Source organism: Phocoena phocoena, chromosome 9 (genome assembly GCF_963924675.1).
Source record: "Phocoena phocoena chromosome 9, mPhoPho1.1, whole genome shotgun sequence".
Taxonomy (NCBI): Eukaryota; Metazoa; Chordata; class Mammalia; order Artiodactyla; family Phocoenidae; genus Phocoena; species Phocoena phocoena.
The window spans coordinates 14,389,291-14,411,708 of NC_089227.1; the positions used below are offsets into that span (position 1 = coordinate 14,389,291).

Genomic DNA, 22,418 nt, shown 5'->3' on the forward strand with positions numbered 1-22,418 from the left:
CGCAGCCCAACCCCCTCCATTTCCACTTGCACCTTCCCGGTGTTCTCCTTCCCTCTTCTCCAACTCCCCCGCCCACACCCGCCTTTTTTTTTTTTTTTTTTTTGCTGGAGAGAATTGGGGCCCCTCTCACCCTCCCCCACCACAAACTCCGCCTTCAGAGAACCCTGGAGCTGCTGCGGGCCCTGCGGCTGCTGCTCGGCTCCCTTCCCTTTCTCCACCAGACCTCCTCTGCCATCACTGTGGGCGCTCTCTGGGCATTTCGACTCTTGGCTGCTTCTCTCTCTTTAGCTCGCCACCCGTGTCACCGACCAGCCCGGCGCGTCCCGCCTCCGCTCTGTCGCTTTAAGTGGGTCCCCGCCGCCGCGCCCCTCCCTCACCCCTCCTGGCGCTCGGCGGCTCCTCGCCGCCTCTCCCGCTCCTCCTTTCCCGCTCCTCCTCGCCGCCCGCTCCGCTCCTCTCAGCCTCCGCGGACCCGCAGCCATGGCCGACATCAAGACGGGCATCTTCGCCAAGAACGTCCAGAAGCGACTCAACCGCGCGCAGGAAAAGGTCAGAAGCGGGTGGCGGGGACGCGGCGGGCAGGGCCGAGCCGGCCGGGGCGGGGGTGGGATGTGGGGGAGCGCAGGAGGCCGGGCCGGGGTCGCGGGGACGACCTGCCCTCCGCCGCAGCCACTGCAGCAAGGCGGCACCCGGCGCTGCGGGGAGCCGGCAGGAAGGCGGGAGCGCCGGGGACGCGCAGCCCCTGTCCCAGGAGGCGCGGGGTTGGCCCGGGTCTCCCGGCTGCCTCGCCGCTCCCCGCGCGGCTGGCCGCGCTCCCCGCCCTCCTGGGCCGGCGCCCGGCACGAGCTGTGGCAGGTGCGGCGTGTCGCCCGCGGCTCCCGGAGCTGAGCGCATCTTCCTCCCGGCGCCCGCTGGCCGCGCGCCCGCAGGCGGCTGGTGGGGACGCGGCCCGCAGGTCCCGGCGGGAGATTGCGGCGTTGTCCTTCCTCCGGCGGGATTTCCTGGCTACTTGGGTGCAGCAGGAACGAGCGATTTAGCACAGAAGCTACCTCCGAAGAAATATGTTTGGATTAAGAAGGCTGATCGCGAAGAGCCAAGGGCTTTAATACAGTACTGTGCAGTGAATCCCGAAGTTCAAAACCGAGATCTAGATGCACACTTCTTTCTTTCGATTTTTCTTCCTTTTTTTTTTTTTTTTTTTTTTTTTGAGGGGTCTCTCTGTATGTGTATCCCTTTTGACGTCAGCGTCCTTCTCTGGAAGGTCAAAAATAAATATGACCTGAACCTAACAGTTCTCTGCATATTTTTGCACAGAGGAGGGCGTTTTATTGCATGAAAAAAAAAATCTATGATGCACGGGTTGGGTTCCCTGGTGTTTCACAAGCCCCTCAAGATTGGTCACAGTAATTTATTTTTCTCCCCGAGAGGTGGGCACAAATGAACGCCATGTCCAAATCAAGCCCAGCCTCGAGCAGTTGGAGAGGTACAGTAGCAGGCGGTGGGTTTGCCTGGCTTCCCTGCCCACTGCTTGTCGTCAGGACCTTGCCAGCACTGAGGTCTTCATTTGTGTCCTGGGCAAAGGACATTCATATTGTAGATGAAGCATTGTACTTGAAAATGGACACTGGCTAATGAGCCCCGCGGTCCGTGTCACTTGAACTGTGTTCTCTTTCACGTGGAAGTATTTTCCATCCCTGGGATTCTGGATGTTTAGTGGTTTCCTGTTTTACTGGAAGTCAGATTTACCGCGTTGCCCACTATGACGGTGAATTTCCCTTTTCAGACTTGGGCTCAGGACGCCCCCCCAGTTCCCATTGACTCCCATGAACTCAGCTGAAGGGGGCACTGATTCCTTTGCCTGTCCGCATGCCCAGAGGCTGGGTGGCTGCCTCTCGTCCCTCCCTTCACACATGCATGCTCTCAATGCAGTAAGAGGATTGTATTTCTTTTAATATCTACCCAAGCTCATCCTGAACCGTGATCCTCCTGTCGCACCTTTAGCAGCTGAATTAACAAGGCTTCCTGCCCCCTTCTAGTCCCTGGCTACTTGTGCAGAAAGTAGCCATGATCTGCTGGGATCCTGGCCAGGTTTTGTCATTTTTCCATACTTCCTTTTACCCACTGGTAGGTATTCCTCCCCACCCTCTCCCTCCTTCCAAGTAAGTACTTGAATTTTAGGTCTGAAGCTTTTCATTGAATCCACTTCCCATCTGTGAGGGAATTTATTGATACAGTCTGCCTTTTGACATATTAAATTATTTCTTAATCTAGGTCACCAGCTGTTAATATGCCAGAAATAACTGAAAAGAAAATGTAATCTGACTTAGAGAGCATTCAAACCTTTATGAATTGTTGAAAACTCACTTTTTCATAATGGTGTGTATTATGATAGCAGTTGTGGTTGGTGGTTAATCAAGGTGGCCTAGGGAAGCCTTGAGCAGAGCTTCAAGTGTCCTACTTTCTTCCCTGGGGAAAGCTTCGGATGAAAACTGCCTGTTGTACTTAGTTTAGGGGGTTAAGACACCAAGAGGCTGAGAGTATGAGTTCTGTCCCTGGGTAAGTTCTGAGCCCATGCAGCGCATGGGAAAAGGGCGTGTGGGAATCCAGTTAAGGCAGCCCAGTCGATCCCAAACAGAAGCCGCGGGACAATGGAAAGCAGTGTGTTGCTGTTTGGGCTTGGTAAGACATCTCCCCCAGTGATTCCTTCTTTTCGCATCTTCGGTCTCCTCCTCTTATCCAGATGCTCCATTGCAATAATGATATGCTACGTATGTTTTTGAGACCCTTTGCTTCTTGTTTCTACCACCACATTTTCTCAAAAGAGTGTCCACTCCCTCGACTTTTCTATCACCTGTACTCCACCTAACAGCTTGCATGCATTTTGGCTCCAAATGCATGACTGAAACTACACTCAGAGGTAATTTATGGCTTTCTATGAATTTAAGGTACATTTTTTCTTATTGAAAGTCTGTAAAGGTTCATTGGAGAAAGAATGAAATACATATATAAGGGGGAAAAAAACCCCACCAACAAATTAGGACACATAAATTCTACCACCCAGAGATTTCACAGTCATTTGATATGTATCCCAGTACATTTGTTTCCTTACGTATGTGTATATATTTATACAACTAAAACAGGTGCATCCTATATGGTTTTGTAACTTGTTTATTTCATTTAATAATCATGAACGTTCTTCAACAGATGTACATATTTTCCATCACTATTATAAGTGACTGAACAGTATTGGAATGTATGAGTTATAATGGACCCCCTGTTTTTGGACACTCAGTTTCCAGCGTTTTCGAATATAAATACAATCAGTGAGAAAACTTATAGGGAAAATGTTCCCACACACTCTTAAGTATCTCCTTAGATGAATTCCTAGGAGAAGAATTATGGTGTCAAAGGTGTGCTTCTTTTTATTATAGCTAGATTGCCTTTCAGAAAGGTTGTGTCAGTTTACATTCTCACTAGCAGTCCACGGGACGTTTGCCAACACCAGATAATAAAATTTAAAGCACTCTTTAGATTTAACATCGGAAAAAATTAGTTCCTGTTTATTTCATGTTTGATTTTTAAAACCCGAACATTAGTTTCTTGCGTTTTTGTTTTGTTTCATTTGTGAATGGTGTGTTTATATTTGTGCCCATTTTGTGTAGCATCTCCATCTTGTTATTTGTAAGGGCAGAAACTTTATCAATCCAAACATTATTTCTTCCTTTTCTATTTACTTTTTAATTCTTTGAGGATTTTTCTTCTGTTATAGAGCACATTTATGTTTATATTATGGGTATGTTTTATATATTTGCTTAAATCTATCGATTGATTTTGCATGGTTTCTCTTTTGGCTGTTGAATTAGGATCCTGCCACTTGTAAGTATCAGAAAACTCAATTCAAACTGGCTTAAGGAAAGAAGAGGATTTAATTAAAAGTAAAAATATGGTTCTTGCACACATACATTTAAATGAGATTTTAATGAATATATGTTTGTATTAAGCTATGAACATATAATATATGTATATATAAAATATATGTGCATATGTGTGTGTGTTACATGTTAACTCATTTGATTCTGTGAGGTTGGTACTATTACTATTCCTATTTTATAGATTAGGAAGAGGTCAAGTGACATGCCCAAGGTCACACAGTATGCAGTAAAGCTGAAGCTTGAAGCCACGCAGTCCAATACTTCCTCCTTACACGGTACTGCCTCTTATAATTATGAAAACGGCAGGGGAAGACAGACTTCAGACCTGCATGGAACCAGGGCTCAACCACAGGCATCAGGGCTCAGGTGTCTTTTCCTCATCTCTCATCTCTGCTGTCCATCCTGTCAGCCCCATTCTTGGGCACCTTCTTCTCTTTTGGTGGCAAGATGGCTGCCAGCCCCTCTAGGCTAGGCCACATTTACAGAGAACTCCTCAGTATAGCCCTCATCGGCCCAAATTTGGGCTTGTGCCTATCCCTGGAAAAGAAAATATATCTCTGGCCAAGGGCCAGGGCCATGGGTTGAATTGGGCCTGAGTCACAGGCTACTACGGAAGCTGGGGTGGAGAAATTTCCCCTAGACCATCTGTACTGCTGGTAGAGGAGGGAGAATCAGAGCACAGAAAAGGGAATGGGCACTGTGCTGGCAAAATGAAAGGTGTCCACCGCGGCGCACTTCAAAGGCCTTCTCTGCCCTGTGGTTGTGTAAATAATCACATAGCTAATAGCTTATAACTTAATATTCACTTAAAAATTTCCCATCAAGTTAATATATGCACAGTTTAAAAAAATCAAATATTAGTAAAAGACTTATTATGAAAAACAGCAGTCCCCTGTCTCTCCTTTCCTCAACGGCCAGTCTTGTTTCCCCAGAGGTAGCTATTACTAATCACAAATAAGCTTAAGATAGGAAAGGATCTATCCTTTCTTATTTGGTGAAGACCGGTAAAGATTTAGCTCTCTTACATTCATCCTTCTACTTCCATATCCCCTAATAATAGAGCAAAAATCGTTGATTGCTGAGGATTATATTTTTAAGAAGTTAAAGTATAGAAAAAGGATAGATACGTGAATATGTATAACGGAATAACTCTGTTGTACACCTGAAACTAACACAGCACTGTTAATCAACAATACTCTAATATAAAATAAAAATGTTTAAAAAAGCTTACTTGGTAACATCAGAAAAAGTATGATGTTTGTTGACTAAAGTATACAAATCTTAATATTCAGCTCAGTGGATTTTTATGTGTATGGATTTCCATATAGCTACCACCCAGATCAAGTTATAGAACATTTCTATTATAAACCAGATATCTGTTATCCCTCATGTCTCTTTCGTTCTTTGTCTTGTTTATGTTCATACCTTTTTAATTCCTTTACCATCATTTCCCTGATGAACATCTTTTCTTGTATAATGCTTGTTGGTTATTTTGGTATCTTCTTTTGCAAAGTGTCTGTTAAAGTCTTTTGCCTGTGTGTTTTATTTGGGTTGCTTGTTGTTTTCTTCTTGGTATGTAGTTCTTTATATATTCAGGATATGAATCCTTTGTGAGATAGACAATTTGCAAATATTTTCTCCTAGAAGGTGGCTTGCCTTTGTACTTTCTTAATGGTGCCCTTTGTGTGTGTTTAAAATTTTAATGAAGTCTTATCTGAAGATTAGGTTTTCCATACAGCTTTTTGTTTCCCTAGAGTTAATAATAGCCTTTATTTCTGTTCGCTTATTTTTTTATGAACTATTTAGAATTGTTTGTTCTTGCTTCATCAGCTCTGTCAAATGCCTGTCAATATCATTATCAAAAGTTCAGTATATCAGGTAATGCAATTATATTCTCCACTGAGCGACACCACCCACAACTCCCCTCTGTTTGGAGCCTCTGCCCTTTTGCTGTAATCTGGGCTGACTTTTTTTTCTAGGCCTGCTACATAGCTGTCGTCCTGGGTCTTTCCTTGCCAATGTTGGGGTCGAGGAAGGGACTTGAAGGCACATCTAATGACTGTCCCCCATTGTCATTGTTGTTCTTTATCCTCACTTTCTGTAGTACTTGGTAGAACCAGGTTTGAAGCTGGAGTGTGTTTGTGTGTGTGACTGGGCAGTGAGAATTGGCTGCTTTTTCATTGGTTGCCTCTACAGCCACTTTTAAAAAGTAGCTTTCTCTATTCTGCTGAGTTGTTTCCATTCTTCTATCTATTTTTCTGCTTCTGTAAAATGTATTGAACTCATCCACTAGTAGTGCCTCTCCTCTTTTTATCCATGTATGTTCATACCTTTTTATTCCTTTGCTGTTGTTTTTTTGTTGGGTTTTGGGAGGAGACAGATATAAACACATACAGTCAGTCTGCCTGTTTATCCAGAGGCCTTTTTTACTTAAATATTTAATCCCTTTCGGATTTTTTTGTCCATCTTTGTTCATTTGTGAAATCCAGTGACATTTATTTGGTCTTAACCCTCCTTGACCTCTATGCAGTATTTAAATTGGTAGAGCACTTTAAACATTTTTTAAGATTTAAACTTTTTTTTTTTCTCCTCCCTTTTTTGTGTTACGCGGGCCTCTCACCGCTGTGGCCTCTCCCGTTGTGGAGCACAGGCTCCAGACACGCAGACTGAGCGGCCATGGCTCATGGGCCCAGCACAGCCTCCGGACACGCAGGCTGAGCGGCCATGGCTCATGGGCCCAGCCGCTCAGCGGCATGTGGGATCTTCCCGGACCGGGGCACGAACCCGTGTCCCCTGCATCGGCAGGCAGACTCTCAGCCACTGCACCACCAGGGAAGCCCTAAACATTTTTTTTTAATGTGACTCTAGTGAGCAGGGAAGCCTTTGGTATAATACTAGCCTTTTTCAGCATTAGATTTCTTTTTTTTGTTTTAATAAGAGACTTATGCTATTTAAACTCTAAAGACATGCACTGTTTGCTATTCTTTGTGCCAGTTTATCTGCCCTGAGTAATTATTGTAAAATAATAGGTGTGATTTTTTTCTTGCATTATAACTTCCCAAGTAAATTGTAGGTGCTTGAGGACAAGGACCTAATGTCTTGTGAATTGTATGTACTCGGTGATGATGTATTATTTGACTTTGTATGTTCTTGCTAGTTTACTTCCCAACCCTGCAAACACATTGTCTGAAAGCATCCTTCCACATTATTCTTTCTCTCTGACTTTTGTGAAATTATCATAAAGGTGTCACTATGTATCACTGTCATTTGAATTGTCATTTTGTGGAGGTAGTATATCAAATAAAATTAACCTTATGAGTTCTGAGGATGGTGGGAACTCCATCAATGTTAGGTTGCTGTACTAAATTGTTATTTTTGTAAGTCAAACAGTCAAATATTGGTAAAGTCCTGTGGTTCAGCCCCACGCTGATTGTGTGATGTGGCAAGAAAAAGAGTGTAGTCTCCTTCTATGCCTAATTGTGTGACATTTGTGGGTTTTTTTAAAAAAATTGTTGCCTTGCTGGTGCGCACATCTTGGTTTGCTCTCAAAGGGAGACATGTGGTTGGTGTTTGTGTGTGTACGTGCCTGTGTTTATTTGTTTATGCAGATTGAATGGGAGAAGGAATACCCTGCTCTGACCAGGAGACACTTTCCATGGATCCCAGTGCCTTGTCTGTGGAAGAGTAGCTTGTATGACCATGTTTACATTTGAGGACACTTTGGAGACTGAGTCTCTGAGACACATCCAGGGTTTCCCCTTTTAAGATCATCAGAAGACTTTGTTGTTGTCCGCTTCTACATTGTACAAGCTTATACCTTATCATCTACTAAGATAATTTTCTCTGGCTGTATTAGGAACTGACAAAACTAAAAATAATTCTGAGGACATTCTTGACAGTAACGTTTCTTTCTTCATTTTTTTTTTTTTTACACATAAACATGCATATAGCCATGCATCCTTCTTTCTCCAGGAATAGGGAATTAGAACTGTAGGGATTGAGATTTTAATATTAGTAAGAGTTATCATTATCCTTTACAACATAGCATATTGTGTGTGCGTGTGTGTGTGTGTGTTCCATAAATCATACTTTAAAAGTCAGCTTGTCTGTGGACCAATACAACTTAAAATACCTGAAACATTGTGTGAATAATATGGTCCACTTTACTAGAGGTATAAAATTAGGTCCCATTTTAAAAAATACTCTAATTAAATGGTTTCAACATCGAATCCAGTGTATCATGAGAATCTCTTACTCCTCCCTGGGGTCCCCGTCTTGTGATAAGTTCAGAAATCCTATGGGGAGGGTCCCTTCTCTAAAGAAGTCTGTGGTTTTTACTGTGGCCTTATGGAAAAGGGTTCTAAAAGGGAGTCCAGCATTCGGATGTCACTCGTCCTCCAGGGTGAGCACTGCAGTGTGTCAGGAACATGGTGTCCCCACTGATGGGTCTCACAGTGAGGGCAGGGCCAGGAAGCCTTTCTCTCTGGGATTATACTCAACTCTGGCCACTGTGTCACAGAATGCCTGAGCTCCAAATATGTGAGCTCTTTATCAGTGGGCTTATTATTTCCAAATATACTTTCACATATACACACAGCTTCTCGCTCCAAGATTTCCCATCATGCCAGGGTTTCTAAGTTAGGAAATTCATTATCAGCAAACACTGATTATCCATTCCATTCTATGCCACTCCACTCTGTTCTGTTTTTAATAACATGCTAAGGGGACATACTAAATGGATTTCCAGGCTGCAGTTTGGGAATACTTACTAAATGGATTTCCAGGCTGCAGTTTGGGAATACTACCTTAGAGGACCTCAAGCATCCTTTCTTGTAAGCTGACTTTCTTTTGGGCCATCGGTCCATTTAAGGGTGTGTGCATGTGTGTGTGTGTGTGTGTGTGTGTGTGTGTGTGTGTGTGAGATTAAGTTTCAAAATGTTGTGAAGCACTTTGTGAGGGGATGAGTCGAGAAGGCAAAGAGTATTAAAAAAAATATGTTCTGACTTTTTAAGGTCTGGGAATTTCCACCTGACTCTTCAAACACAATTTTTTATTTTTCTAGCCACTTAAATTAGGGGCTGTCTGAGTAGAACTCCCGAGGAAATAACTGAACCTGTGGGCTTGTATGAAGGAATAACAGATGTAAAGATTTCTTACGTTGCAGATATAATTTTCCAGATATTCTCTATAACGGCTAACATTGACATAATGAAGCTGCCATCATCACAGAGTTTGAGGAATTCACTGATGAACATATATAATAAGACTACATACACAGCATTGTACAAAATTAACATGAGAGTAATCACGTTTTCCTGAGAACACATCCACAGGCCAACTTTTAGTAAGTGAAGCTGAAACTTCATTCTTACCAATTCAAAGTAAGTCTAAATTTAAGTGTAGTGCTTTAGTAGATATATTTCCTGAATATATATTGAGTAAATCTCTTATTAGGAATAATGTTGGATAAAGCCATGAAAAAGATCTTAGTTTTGAAATATTTGCTACGTGTAATATACTTATATATAAATTTTGATTACCCTGAAGCTACTTAGATGTACGAAAATCAGAAAACCATGATTTTGGTCATTTTCATCTTATTCTCATATAGTTCTTTAGTTGAAAGTTTAGTTCATAAGTGGGAAGAACCTGAAAAAATATATACGTATGTGTACATATATATATGTACACACACACATATATACACATTTTTTCTATCTTAAAGTGCCTATAATGATTTAATAAAATACACATGGACGTATGAATAAATGTACTTTTGTTATGGCACCTGACACTTGTTGAGTAAAAGGATGCTAAATTTACATATTCTAATAGTTAATATATTCGATTGTGAAATCAACCTGGTAAAATTCAGTTATTCATTTAGAATCATTTATTAAGAATCTAAAAGACACATGCACCCAACGTTCATTGCAGCACTATTTACAATAGCCAGGACATGGAACCAACCTAAATGCCCATTAACAGAGGAATAGTTACAGAAGATGTGGTACATATATTCAGTGGAATATTACTCAGCCATAAAAAATGAAATAATGCCATTTGCAGCAACATGGATGGACCTAGAGGTTTTCATACTGAGTGAAGTAAGTCAGAGAAAGACAAATACCATATTATATCACTTATATGTGGAATGTAAAAATATGGTACAAATGAACTTCTTTACAAAACATGTAGAAAACAAACTTATGGTTACCGGCGTGGGGGGGGGGAGAGATAAATTGGGAGATTGGGATTGACATATACACATTATTATATATAAAATAGATAACTAATAAGGACGTACTCTATAGCCCAGGGAACTCTACTCAATACTCTGTAATGACCTATGTGGGAAAATAATCTAAAAAAAGAGTGGATATATGTATATGCATAACTGATTCACTTTGCTGTACACCTGAAACTAACACAACATTGTAAATCAACTATACTCCAATAAAAATTAAAAAAAAAAAAGAATCTAAGGCCCAGAAGGCACTTGCTAGGCACTTGTAATATAGCATTCAACAAAGACCAGCAGGAGATGGTAGAGAGAGAAATCTTTGAATATACTAATAACTAAATCGTTATTAATGAAAAATCATAATAAAAAATTCTGTGAGGAGAAAAAAACCATTTGTAAATGTAACTAGGGAACTCACCTAGAGTGAGAGGATTGCATATACCTATCTGAAGCAGGTAGATTTTAAGCTCAGATCCTGAGGATGAGTTGTAGCTGTCCAGGCAAGGGGAGTAGGGCAAGAGCGTGGGGATTTTAGGAGTCAGTAAGCATTCTAAACATCATACTCTTTGCCCTGATTCAACTAACTAATATAAAAATAAGAGCTGTAAAAAAAAAAAAAAAAAAAGAAAAGAGCTGTAGAATATACAATAGGTAACGAGAATCGACTGTTAGCGTTGGCTTTATAAATGATCTCTTCTACCATTTGCATTGCGTATTTATCAAAGTGGCAAAGTGGACCCTAACTGGGATGGTCCTTCTGTAGTCGCAGTCCCTCTTTTGTGTGATCAGATTTTTACTCTCACGTGTTGAAGGGTCCTTCTAGGTCAGAGTTCCCCCTTGATACAGAGGCAGGACACTGGTTCCGAGCTGACTTGCCCTCTGAATTATCTGTCATACAAAGATCCCTTTGTATAACAGCAGTAAACTCCAGCCCAATCTGCTTTTATGGATTTGTAAGGTCTCTTATCGTAAACCATCAGAAACGCAAAATAAATATGAAAGCCCTTATAAAATTCTTAAATGCCACACATCTGGAAACATTGGTTTGTCTTTAAAAGGTTTGAATGCACTTGGATTCCCAACTTTTAATGAGAGAGAGAGCGGAGAGAGAGAACACACATGGTTAAGGCTGGCAGCAACTTGACTTAATTATGTTGTAGACATTGACTAGATTATTTTGCAGGCTGTGGTCTTGAATTTAGGAATAATCTGAGATGATTTGCAGCTTGGGAAGAATCTTAAATTTGGAAGAGAATCTTTTGTAGCAGGCAGTCTCTTCCTCTACCTAGTAATGGTTAGTAACAGTTGAGTAGCATAGATGGCCCAAGCCTTGGAAGGATCTCCCATTTTGTGGTAGCACAGCCTAGAACAGTGTGATGATACCTTTCCCATGCCCTGTTATTCCTCAATATTTGAGGCATCTGTACAAGAAATCCTGCCTCTTTAACCTACGTGTTTCTATAGCAAAAAATCAACTTCCAACCTGCTCCCTGTTCAGTGGGTTCTTCTCTGAGTCTCTAGGAAAATGTCCAGATTTTTCTTCCCACCCCTCTAGGAAATGCATGTGACCATGGGGACCACTAGCATTATGAAACATGGTCAGCAGAGGGTTCTCCTGGGTACCTGTATTGGCCTGTGGTTACTCCTGTTAAGGATAGGGAGTGAATCTAGAAATCAGGTACCTCCAGGGTAGTGTTTTCTCAATAGTCAGGAACATTTGGGGAGTGGGTGAGTTAAGAATACAGATTCCTGGGCCTGTTTTAAAACTTACCAGGATCTCTTATTAAGACTTGGGAATATGCATTTTAATAAATTCCTCTGGTAATTCAAAGGTTTAATGAATCTGCAAAGCACACTGCTTTAGAGAAGGGCATTTGGTTGAGATTCTGTGGTGGGTATGAGCTCCTAGGTCCACTCCAGGGTTATAATTTGGAGAGTAAGGCTTTCTTCCACCCAGTGACTATAAATTTATCTCCAATGTAGTAGAGAGAAGAAAGTGAAAAGCAGTGCCCTATACTACGCTTAAAAATATCCTTATGCTTAAGGTAGCCTACTTAGATTTCAAAGGAATCAGTTTTGTGGAGGCCAAATTGGAGATGTTTCATCAAGGGCCAAATGTCTTCCTTATGAGGAGTATTGTATAGCATAGAAGATCGGAGTCTGTGAAATCCGGTTCTGTAAAAACCATTATAATTTTAGAATAATGCTGGCTAATGCATCAGTCACAAAAAGTAGAAATATTTGTCTCAAAAAGCTGCTGTGTATTTTTGGTGGGTGACAGAAGGAGATGGGCCAGTTTGGGAGATATGTTTGTAATTACATTGATTTTGTATGTTTTACTGTAGAGTGAATAGTAATGAGATTGCTAAACGTGCCTAGTAGAGAGTGTGGTCAAAACTCAGAGGATGGTTTTGGTCTCTTGTGGAAGAAGCCCCATTTGATAGGACCTGGATTATTAGATTCTAAGTTTAATTTTTTTAAAGGTATTTGTTGAGAACTTGTGTCTTTATTCTTAATGGATATTGTTTTACACTTTTCATTTCTTGTGATGTTTTTGTCTGTTTTTTGTATCTAATAATCGCCTCAAACAATGAATTGGGAAGTGATCCATCTCCTATTTTTTGGAAGAGTTTGTGAAGAATTGTTGTTAGTTCTTCTCTTAATATTGGTAAAATTCATCAGTGAAGCAACCTAGGCTTGGGTTTTTTATTTGCGGGAAGTTTTTTGATTGCTAATCAAATCTCTTAACTTGTTTAGGTCCACACAGATTCTCTATGTCTTTTTGAGTCAGTTTTTATAGATTGTGTCTTTCTAGAAATTTTCTATTTCATCTAGTTTATTGATTGAATTTGTTGGCATACACTTGTTCATAGTGTTCCTTTATGTAGTAGTATTCCTTTTTATTTCTATAAGGTTGGTAGTAATGTCACCTGTTTCATTCCTGATTTTAATAATTTCAGTCCTGTCTGTTTCTAGGTCAGTCTAGCTAAAGTCTTGTCACCTTTGTTAATCTCTTCAAAGAACCAATTTTTTGTTTCATTGGTTTTCTCTTGCATTAGCTGCATTCCATAAGAGTTGGTATGTTGGGTTTCCGTTTATCGAATATATATTCCAGTTTCCCTTTGATTTCTTTTTTTGTCAGTTGGGTATTTAGGAGTGTGTTGTTTTCTTTGCACAGGTTTATTAATTTTCAAAATTTCCCGTGTTAATGATTTCTAATTTCATTCAATTGTAGTTGGATAACATGCTTTACGTGATTTCAGTCCTTTAAATTTATTGCGGAATGGAGGGTGGGGGAATTGGGTGAATGTGGTCAAAGGTACAAACTTCCAGTTATAAGATAAATAAGTTATGGGGATGTCATGTACAGTATGCTGACTATAGTTAACAAGACTGTACTCTATATTTGAAACATGCTAAGAGAGTGGATCTTAAAAGTCCTCAAAACAAGAAAAAAATATTTAACTATGTGACATGATGAATGTTAACTAAACTTATTGTGGTAATCATTTTGAAGTACAGATCTTCCTTGACATATGATGGGGTTAAGTCCTGATAAAGCCAACATAAGCTAAAAATACCCTAAGTTGAAAAAATCTATTAAATACACCTAACCTACCAAACATCATAGCTTAGCCTAGTCTACTTTTTTTTTTTTTTTTTTTTTGCGGTACGCGGGCCTCTTACCGCTACGGCCTCTCCCGTTGCGGAGCACAGGTTCCGGACGCGCATGCTCAGCGGCCATGGCTCACGGGGCCCAGCCGCTCCGCAGCACGTGGGATCCTCCCGGACCGGGGCACGAACCCATGTCCCCTGCATCGGCAGGCGGACTCTCAACCACTGTGCGACCAGGGAAGCCAGCCTAGGCTACTTTAAACATGCTCAGAACACTTACATTAGCCCACAGTTGGGCAACATCATCTAATGTAAAGCCTATTTTATAATAAAGTGTCGAATACCTCATGTAATTTATGAGTACTGTACTGGAAGTGAAAAGCGGGAGGGTTGTCTGGGTACAGAGTGCTTGTAAGTGTATTGGTTGTTCAGCCTCGTGATCACATGGCTGGCTGGGTGCTGTACTCACTGCCGCTGCCCAGCATCACGAGAGAGTACAGGCATACCTTGTTTTATTGTGCTTTGCTTTACTGCACTTCCCGCATAATGTATTTTCTGCAGATGGAAGGTTTGTGGCAACCTTACCTCAAGCAAGTCTGTTGGCACCATTTTCCCACCAGCATTTGCTCTTCGTGTCTCTGTGTCACATTTTGGTAATTCTTGCAATATTTCAAACTCTCTACCAGCAAAAAGATTATGCCTAGCTGATGGCTCAGATGATGGTTAGCATTTTTCAGCAATAAAGTATTTTTTTATTTTTTAAATTTATTTTTTATTTTATTTTATTTTATTTGGCTGTGCTGTGTGGCTTGTGGGATCTTAGTTCCCCGACCAGGGATTGAACACCGAGTCCTAACCACTGGACCTCCAGGGAATTCCCAATAAAGGATTTTAAAATTAAGGTATGTATATAGTTTTTTTAGACACATGCTGTTGATCACTTTATAGCCTACAGTATAGTGTAAATATAACTTTTTTTTTGTTTTTGCTTTTGTTTTGCGGCACGGGCCTCTCACTGTTGTGGCCTCTTCCGTTGCAGAGCACAGGCTCCGGACGTGCAGGCTCAGCGGCCGTGGCTCGCGGGCCCAGCCACTCTGCGGCATGTGGGGTCTTCCCGTACCGGGGCACGAACCCGCGTCCCCTGCATCGGCAGGCGGACTCTCAACCACTGCGCCACCAGGGAAGCCCCTCATCACACGTTTAAAACAATTATTATTATTTTTTTATTGATGTATAGTTGATTTACAAGGTTGTGGTAGCTTCAGGTGTACAGCACAAAAATTCATATATATATATATATGTATATATATATATACTCATTTTCAGATTCTTTTCCCTTATAGGTTATTACAAAATACTGAGTATAGCTCCCTGTGCTATACAGTAGGTCCTTGTTGGTTACCTATTTTATATACAGTAGTGTGTATATGTTAATCCCAAACTCTTAATTTATATAAACAAATTCTTATAAAAAGAATCTGTTATTTAGGGCTAATAACATTTCTTACATGAATGTAGTCACTGTAGCCTACCTTTTCCCAGTTGCCCATCCCATAGTAACTAGAGATCTGTATGTAGAGATGGCCCAGGTAAACGAAGAGGGAGTCTTTATTAGAGGTGACCAGGGAGACATCTACATTTATGTCCAGAGTGCATTAGATGAGAAGCTGTAGAGTTTGGGTATAGAGCAACCTGTTTGGAGTAACATAGTAACATTGCTGACCCTCCTCTCATCACTAAAGACTCTGTTTCCTCCAACTGAAATTGAAAGATGCACATATCTGTGTGCATTATGTGTGTGTGTGTGTGTTTTGGGGAAGCTTTTAGAGTGAGGTATGACATGCATGTGTTAACTTGCAAAAAATCTTAGGTGTACAGCTTGACAAAATTTTACGAATATACATGTATAACATATAATCTGTGTTACTGACACTCCGATGAAGTGAAGAGCGTTACATGTATAACACATAATCTGTGTTACTGACACTCCGACGAAGTGAAGAGCGTTACATGTATAACACATAATCTGTGTTACTGACACTCCGATGAAGTGAAGAGCGTTACGTGTATAACATATAATCTGTGTTACTGACACTCCGACGAAGTGAAGAGCGTTACATGTATAACATATAATCTGTGTTACTGACACTCCGATGAAGTGAAGAGCGTTACATGTATAACACATAATCTGTGTTACTGACACTCCGATGAAGTGAAGAGCGTTTCTGGAACCCAGTAGACTCCTTCAGACTTCTCCCAAGTTAATATTTCCTCTCTTCTGTTCGCTTCTTCCTACCAGGTAGCCGCTATTCTGATTCTACTCCCATAGGTTAGTTTCACCTGTTCTTTAAATTTGTATAAACAGTCATACAGTGTGCGCTCTTTTGAATCTTACTTCTTTCACTCATCCCAGTGTGTATGAGAGTGATCCATGTCGCTGTGTATAGGAGTTCATTCCTTTCTTTCATGAATAGTATTACCCTGTACAATCTCCCACGATTTATCCATCCTCCAGTTGACAGGCATCTGGCTTGTTTCTGGTCTTTGGCTGTTATGAATTCAGCTGCTGTGCACATTCCTTATACATGTCTTCCGGTGGACAAAACCCACTCATTTCTTTTGGGTTAATACCTCGGAATACAATTTCTGATTCTTTAGGGTAAGCATTATCTAGCTTTAGGAGAAAGGGCTAAAGAGTCTTCCAAAGTGATATATCAAATTTACACTCCCATCAGCAAGTGTGAGAGTTTAGAGAGCCTGTATCTTCAAATGATAAGTTTGGTGTTGCAAACTGAGTTCTATTTGTCCCGTGCTGTATCAGCATAAGACTCCTTGTTTAATGAACAAATGACGTTATGTATTTTACACATAGTCATAGGAGCATTCCTCTCTCAAGAACCCGTCAATATACTGTGTTTAAACTCGGGGAGTGGTGACCATTACACTACCACTCACATGTGCAGAGGAAGGGTACAGCTGGCGCCTGTGTGCATGGGGCGAGGGGTAGGAGGATTGTGGTGCCAAGAGTCTCAGGGTGGCAAGGGTTCTTTGATGTGCTGTATTCTACCTCCTGTCTTCTGGGATCAGGATCTCTGGTCCACACAGGTGGCTTTCTCTGCAGGTGTATATGGTTTAGTAAGTTAGGATCTGAGCACCTCTGGGCTTAAGCAAGGCTCAGTGGCATGGCGTGCTGCAACTGACTCAGCCCCACCTTGGTTTCTTCTGGCCCCGTATGTTCTTCTGCCATTTGGCTAGACTGACACGGGGCTCTGGTCCCCAGCCCTTCTACAGAGCCGCGTGTCTACTGCCTCAGCAGCCACATCCCTCTTCCAAGCTGGCGGGTTTCTTGGCCGAACTTCCAAGTAACTATGTGTTCACCACATGAGTATCAAGGCATTGAGGAATCTAAAGTTCAGGCTCCCCTTGACCTGGTTACCTAGCGCAGCCACAGAGATGTAGCTGTGTCCAAGGTTGGCAAGTAGGGCAGGCTGAAAAAGGAACTTTCTAGAGTGCTCCGTGGGGTGTAAGTGTCATAGCTCCCTTTTGCCATTGACATTATCCTTACTTCAAAGGGAGGAGAGAGGAAAATGGGGATGCATTTTTATTCCACCTCTTTTTCTCTTGTCCGTGGAGGGGAAGGCTTTCCTTTGCATTCTGTTGTACCTTCCTGCCACAGAGCTTGCCCGGCCGTCACGGATGAAAGGGGCCTCTTCATTCCACTGTGGGAGCGAGGACTCTGCCCTGGGCTTCACTTGCCTCTTTAGCATTTGATATACTAAGGAGAGAAATGAAAGATTATGGAAAATTGTCGTTTGAGGCATCTTCATTCTTGCGCCCCGTCTAGTTTGCATTAAGAATTGGGTGTTTTCTGGGAAATACAGCCAATATTTTGTAATAACTGTAAATGGGAAGTAACCTTTCAAAATTGTATAAAACTAAAAACATTTAAAAAAGTGAAATTTGCCATTAAAAAAAGAAGAATTGGATGTTTTCTATCCATTAGGCATCATTATGAGCAATTTACCTATATTGGCTCATTTAACCCTCATAGTAAACCTATGAAGTAGGTGTTCTTATTATCCCTATTTTACAGATGAGGAGACTGAAGCACAGAAAGGACAAGGTTGAGCAGTTTGCTTGAGGTTACTTAGCCAGTTAAGGGTGGCATTGGGATTTGATCTCGGAAGTCTGCTTCCGGAGAGCCCACGTTCTCTGAAATGACTGAGAACTTGGCATGTTCTTTTCATCAGTTCTCATGATGTTCCTCTGCAGTGTTGAACTGAGAAAATGTCAGGTCTCAAGTCATGACCCCGGGTTGGGGAGAAATTCCATGTAGTCTGGTGCCTGAAATGGTTTCATTCCTTTATGAGTCATTCATTGCTTTATGTGTCATCATATCTGTACCCCTGGGACCTCTCAGTCATCATCTCGACTTTTGGATTTTATATACTGGCTTTTCTTAAGGTGGGGCAAACCCATGAGACAATCACCTGTTTTTGGTTACATGCTAGTTTTATATTAGCAGCTCAAACTACTTTAATAAACATGGTGCTCACCGGCTTATGGGATCTGGGAAGAAGGTACTAGTAACTTGGGGTCTTAGTGGCTCAAAAGATGGGTTTGGAAAAACCATAGAGAATTACCAGTTATCCAGGTTCATTTCATTTCTTACAGGATGAACATCCTGTGAAATCTTTACCGCTCACCCTAAAGTTGAGCACCAGGAGAAGTGAGAGAAAGATGTACCACTAAATATGACCTCACAGATGGGGAAGAGAGCAGAGCGTGGATGTGTGTGCTCTACCATATTGACAAAGGCGGCTTTCTAAATACAAAGGGCAGATTTTTCCCAAGCCTTCCAGTGAACCGGCGCATTTTCTACATCTGCATCTTAGAAACTTGCATAGGCTAACAATGCTGACTTCCTCTTAATTTTAGCTCACTTGAATAACTCCATTTTCATCTCTCCAGATGCTTTTCCAAAGCCTCTCAAGTCCACAAATTTTTTATGATCCATCATAGAAACGCTCTAGCATTCGCTGATGATTCCTCTTCTTTCTTTTGTCACATGGTAGACAATTTCAGGTTGCCCATAGTATCAGTTCTTCCTTTTTCACGGCTATCCAGCTAAAGATAGCATCTCCCAACCTCATTTGCAGCTAGATGTGGCCACGGCAGTTAGCTCTGACCAGAGGGAGGTGAGCAGAAGGGCTCATGTGTAAAACTTCTAGGTCTTGATTGTAAGCCTGGGGGTTTGGGTTCCACTGCCCCCTCTTAATCTCCACTGTCTGGAATGTGGATGTAATGGTGGGAGGTGGAGCTGAGACCTAGGACCGTGGATGTCACGCCATCTCAAGTGTCGAGCGTGGCAAGACAATTTGATGGCGGAGCCTGGGTCCACCACACTGTGGAGTTGTCACAGCCTCAGGGCTACAGGAGAACAGTGGCCGGACAGGGCAAGAGAATTCTATCTCTGCAGAAGCTACCGTGTTTTCCGGCTTTCATTCCTACAGCTAAACCTCTGTCCTAAGGTTTAGTTTGAACTGTTTGAAACCGCCATTTTTTTGTGAATCAAAACTTGTCAAATATCATCCGTTTCATACTGTTCAACTTAAGAACACACATTCATTTCATCATTTTTTTTTCATTAAGTTTAGCACCTACCATCTGAGGATGCATCCTGTGAAAGTAGACAGTGTTTTATGGAAGGTGCCTCAGACGTGGTGGAGAAGTAGTCAGTTCAGAACAGGAGGTAATGAGTAGGTGCTTGGTGACTCAGGAATTACCCAGATTCGATCTGTTGTAAACATTGTTCTCTTTAGTTAAGACCTCCCTGGAAGCCTCATAAGGTATTTTTATTCTTATTAGTTGGAAGGCAGCCACCTCAGCAGCTGAGTATATCAATGGATGACTTTAAGGTTTGACCCCCTGAGTGGTATTTTCCTTTCAGCTGTGATGCAAATGGGCCACATGTATTGGGTCGTTTGCCAAGGGTAGGTGCTTTGCTCTCAGGGGTATTTGGAGCTGGCCATGATACTTTAGAAAGTGTGCCTTTGGTAAAAGGTAAGCTGGGCCGCTAGAACTACTGGAAGATTTTGTTAGGATTTGGAAGCAGTTCAGGATGATGGGAAGAGATGTGGGAATTAGTCAGGTGTGGGTTCGAATCCTGACTTTCTCACTTCCCAGCCATGTGGTCTTGGGGCCAGTCTCTCTGAACCTATGCTTCCACTTCAGTAAAAGCAGATAATGGTGCTGATTTTTCAGACTGCAGTTAGAATCTGAGCTAATATTGTAAACATTGGCACAGGATGTAGGAGTTCCACAGAATAGAAATGGTCGCTATTTTTATTTTCTTTGGATTTTAATGTCTTTCTCAAGGTGGCACATCAGCGCTCTGTTTATATGGCTTCTAATCCTTCTTTAGATGAGATGGAGAATCTCCAACCTTTCTGGATCTTAGATCCAAAAAGAGGATCTAAGTATATACTCCACACATCTATTTGGGCCAAATTGGGAGGCTCCTTGTTAAAACTGAGAAAACCTGGTACATAACATATATTTCCTTTGGTCACGTTCATGTGTGCTAAAGACTGGGGCCAGAGCCACAGGTGAAGACAAACCATTTGCCATCATCTGTCTGCCCTTGGATACCTCACAGGCAGAGTGTGTGGCCTGCACCCTCAGCCATGGCGGAACAGACCCAGGGACGCTTTTGAAAATCCTGATTCTTGTCCAGGCAGAGAACCAACTTTTGGTAAGACCAAGATGGAAAGACGTTTTCTCTCTTTCTTTTCTCTCAAAGCTCTCTATATCTCAATGCTTGCGGGGCTCTTTGAGAAAACTGTTCAGATGGCGGGGAGGAACTTGATCCCGTGGGTAAGATTTAATCCACCTTGCCCTCTGTTCAAGCTCCAAAGCCCCCTTTGAAACGCTAGTGACATTTTCATGGTGATAATGGTACAAAACAAAAACAGTCTTACTAGGGTCTTTGTTGAACTTAGACCCAAAACTTTAGAGCTAGAAGGGAAGTGAGAAATCAGAGGTGTATCCTCAGACCCAAGTCACTGGCTTAGCTTACTGTCGAAGTTGTGTAGACGGACCTTGTTTTGGATCTATTACATTTACAGTAACCCAGGCTTATCTATTCCTGTCATTTGGCTCTCTCATCAGTATAATTAGTTTTAATAACTAACTGTTATTTTTAATTAATATTTTAATTAATTAGGCTGCATTGGGTCTTAGTTGGGGCACGCAGGATCTTCGTCGTGGCATGTGGGGTCTTTCGTTAAGGCACGTGGGCTTCTCTCTAGTTGCGGGCTCCAGAGCGCGCGGGCTCGGTAGTTGCGGCACGTGGGCTTAGTTGCCCCATGGCGTGTGGGATCTTAGTTCCCCGACCAGGGATCGAACCTGGCTCCTGCACATTGGAAGGCGGATTGTCAAGCACTGTACCACCAGGGAAGTGCCTCTAACTGTTACTATTGACATTTATGAAATAAGGAATGAATTAAACCTCTGTTCCACCCAGTGCATAGGAAATGTATTTGATACACCTATAGAAGAGATGAGCTAACCTAAGCGCACAAATTTAGGTGAGACAACCCGTAGCAGGTGGGTAGAATTCAGCCGCTGGTTTCATTTCTCTGAGCTGCTGCAAATAACAGTTGCAGAGTTACTGCACCAGGCAGCATACGGAAGTCGAAAGAATATTTCCTATTGTGGCTGTGTCTTCCACAGTGGAGACTGGAGGTTTAGGAATCAGAGCTGTATATAGGACTTAGATAATCCTAATTTTGTAGAACACATATGATCCTGGGGTTCAGATAAGAGATGTTCACCTCATTTAAACATTAAAAAATATTTTATTTAAGAACACAATATGAGATCTACCCTCTTAACAAATTTTTTTTTTTTTTTGCGGTATGCCGGCCTCTCACTGTTGTGGCCTCTCCCGTTGCGGAGCACAGGCTCCGGACGCGCAGGCTCAGCGGCCATGGCTCACGGGCGCAGCCGCTCCACGGCATGTGGGATCTTCCCGGACCAGGACACGAACCCGTGTCCCCTGCATCGGCAGGCGGACTCTCAACCACTGCGCCACCAGGGAAGCCCTCTTAACAAATTTTTAAGTATAAAGTGCAGTCCTGTTGACTACAGGTGCAGTGTTGTACAGGTGGATCTCTAGAATGTATTCATCTTGTTTAACTGAAACTTTATCCCTGTTGATTAGCAACTGCCTGTTTCCCCCTTCCTGCCAGCCCCACCACCACTGCACTCTTTGCTTCTATGCATCTATTTAGATACCTCGCAGGCAGCATTTTCTCCTTCTGTGACTAGCTTATTTCACTTAGCATCGTGTCCTTAAGGTTCATCCATGTTGATCATACGACAGAATTTCCTTCTTTTTCTAAGGCTAATATTCCACTGTATGGATGTACCACATTTTCTTTATCCTTTTCATCCCTTTAGGGACATTTAGGTTGTCTCCACATCTTGACTATTGTGAATAGTGCTTAAAATGATGAGCTGCTGAAGCATTTTTGTCACACATAGGAGAGAGGCAAGCACAGGACTCGAATGTCCTGATGACAGCATCTGGTAACCCGGCCTTCCACCCTGATTTGTCTCCCCAT

At 42.0% G+C, this 22,418-nt stretch overlaps 1 protein-coding gene across 3 annotated transcripts in view; it reads left to right on the forward strand.

Moving 5' to 3' along the window:
- Positions 1-425: 425 nt before the first annotated feature.
- AMPH (amphiphysin) overlaps positions 426-22,418 on the forward strand; it is a 189,804-nt gene continuing 167,811 nt past the window's right edge. For 2 of the 3 annotated variants that reach the window (XM_065884343.1, XM_065884345.1), the window contains exon 1: positions 481-549. In XM_065884343.1, the coding sequence (XP_065740415.1) occupies positions 481-549 (69 nt within the window). Of the gene's footprint in view, positions 550-22,418 lie in introns of all 3 variants that reach the window. The other variant, XM_065884344.1, reaches the window with a different exon arrangement.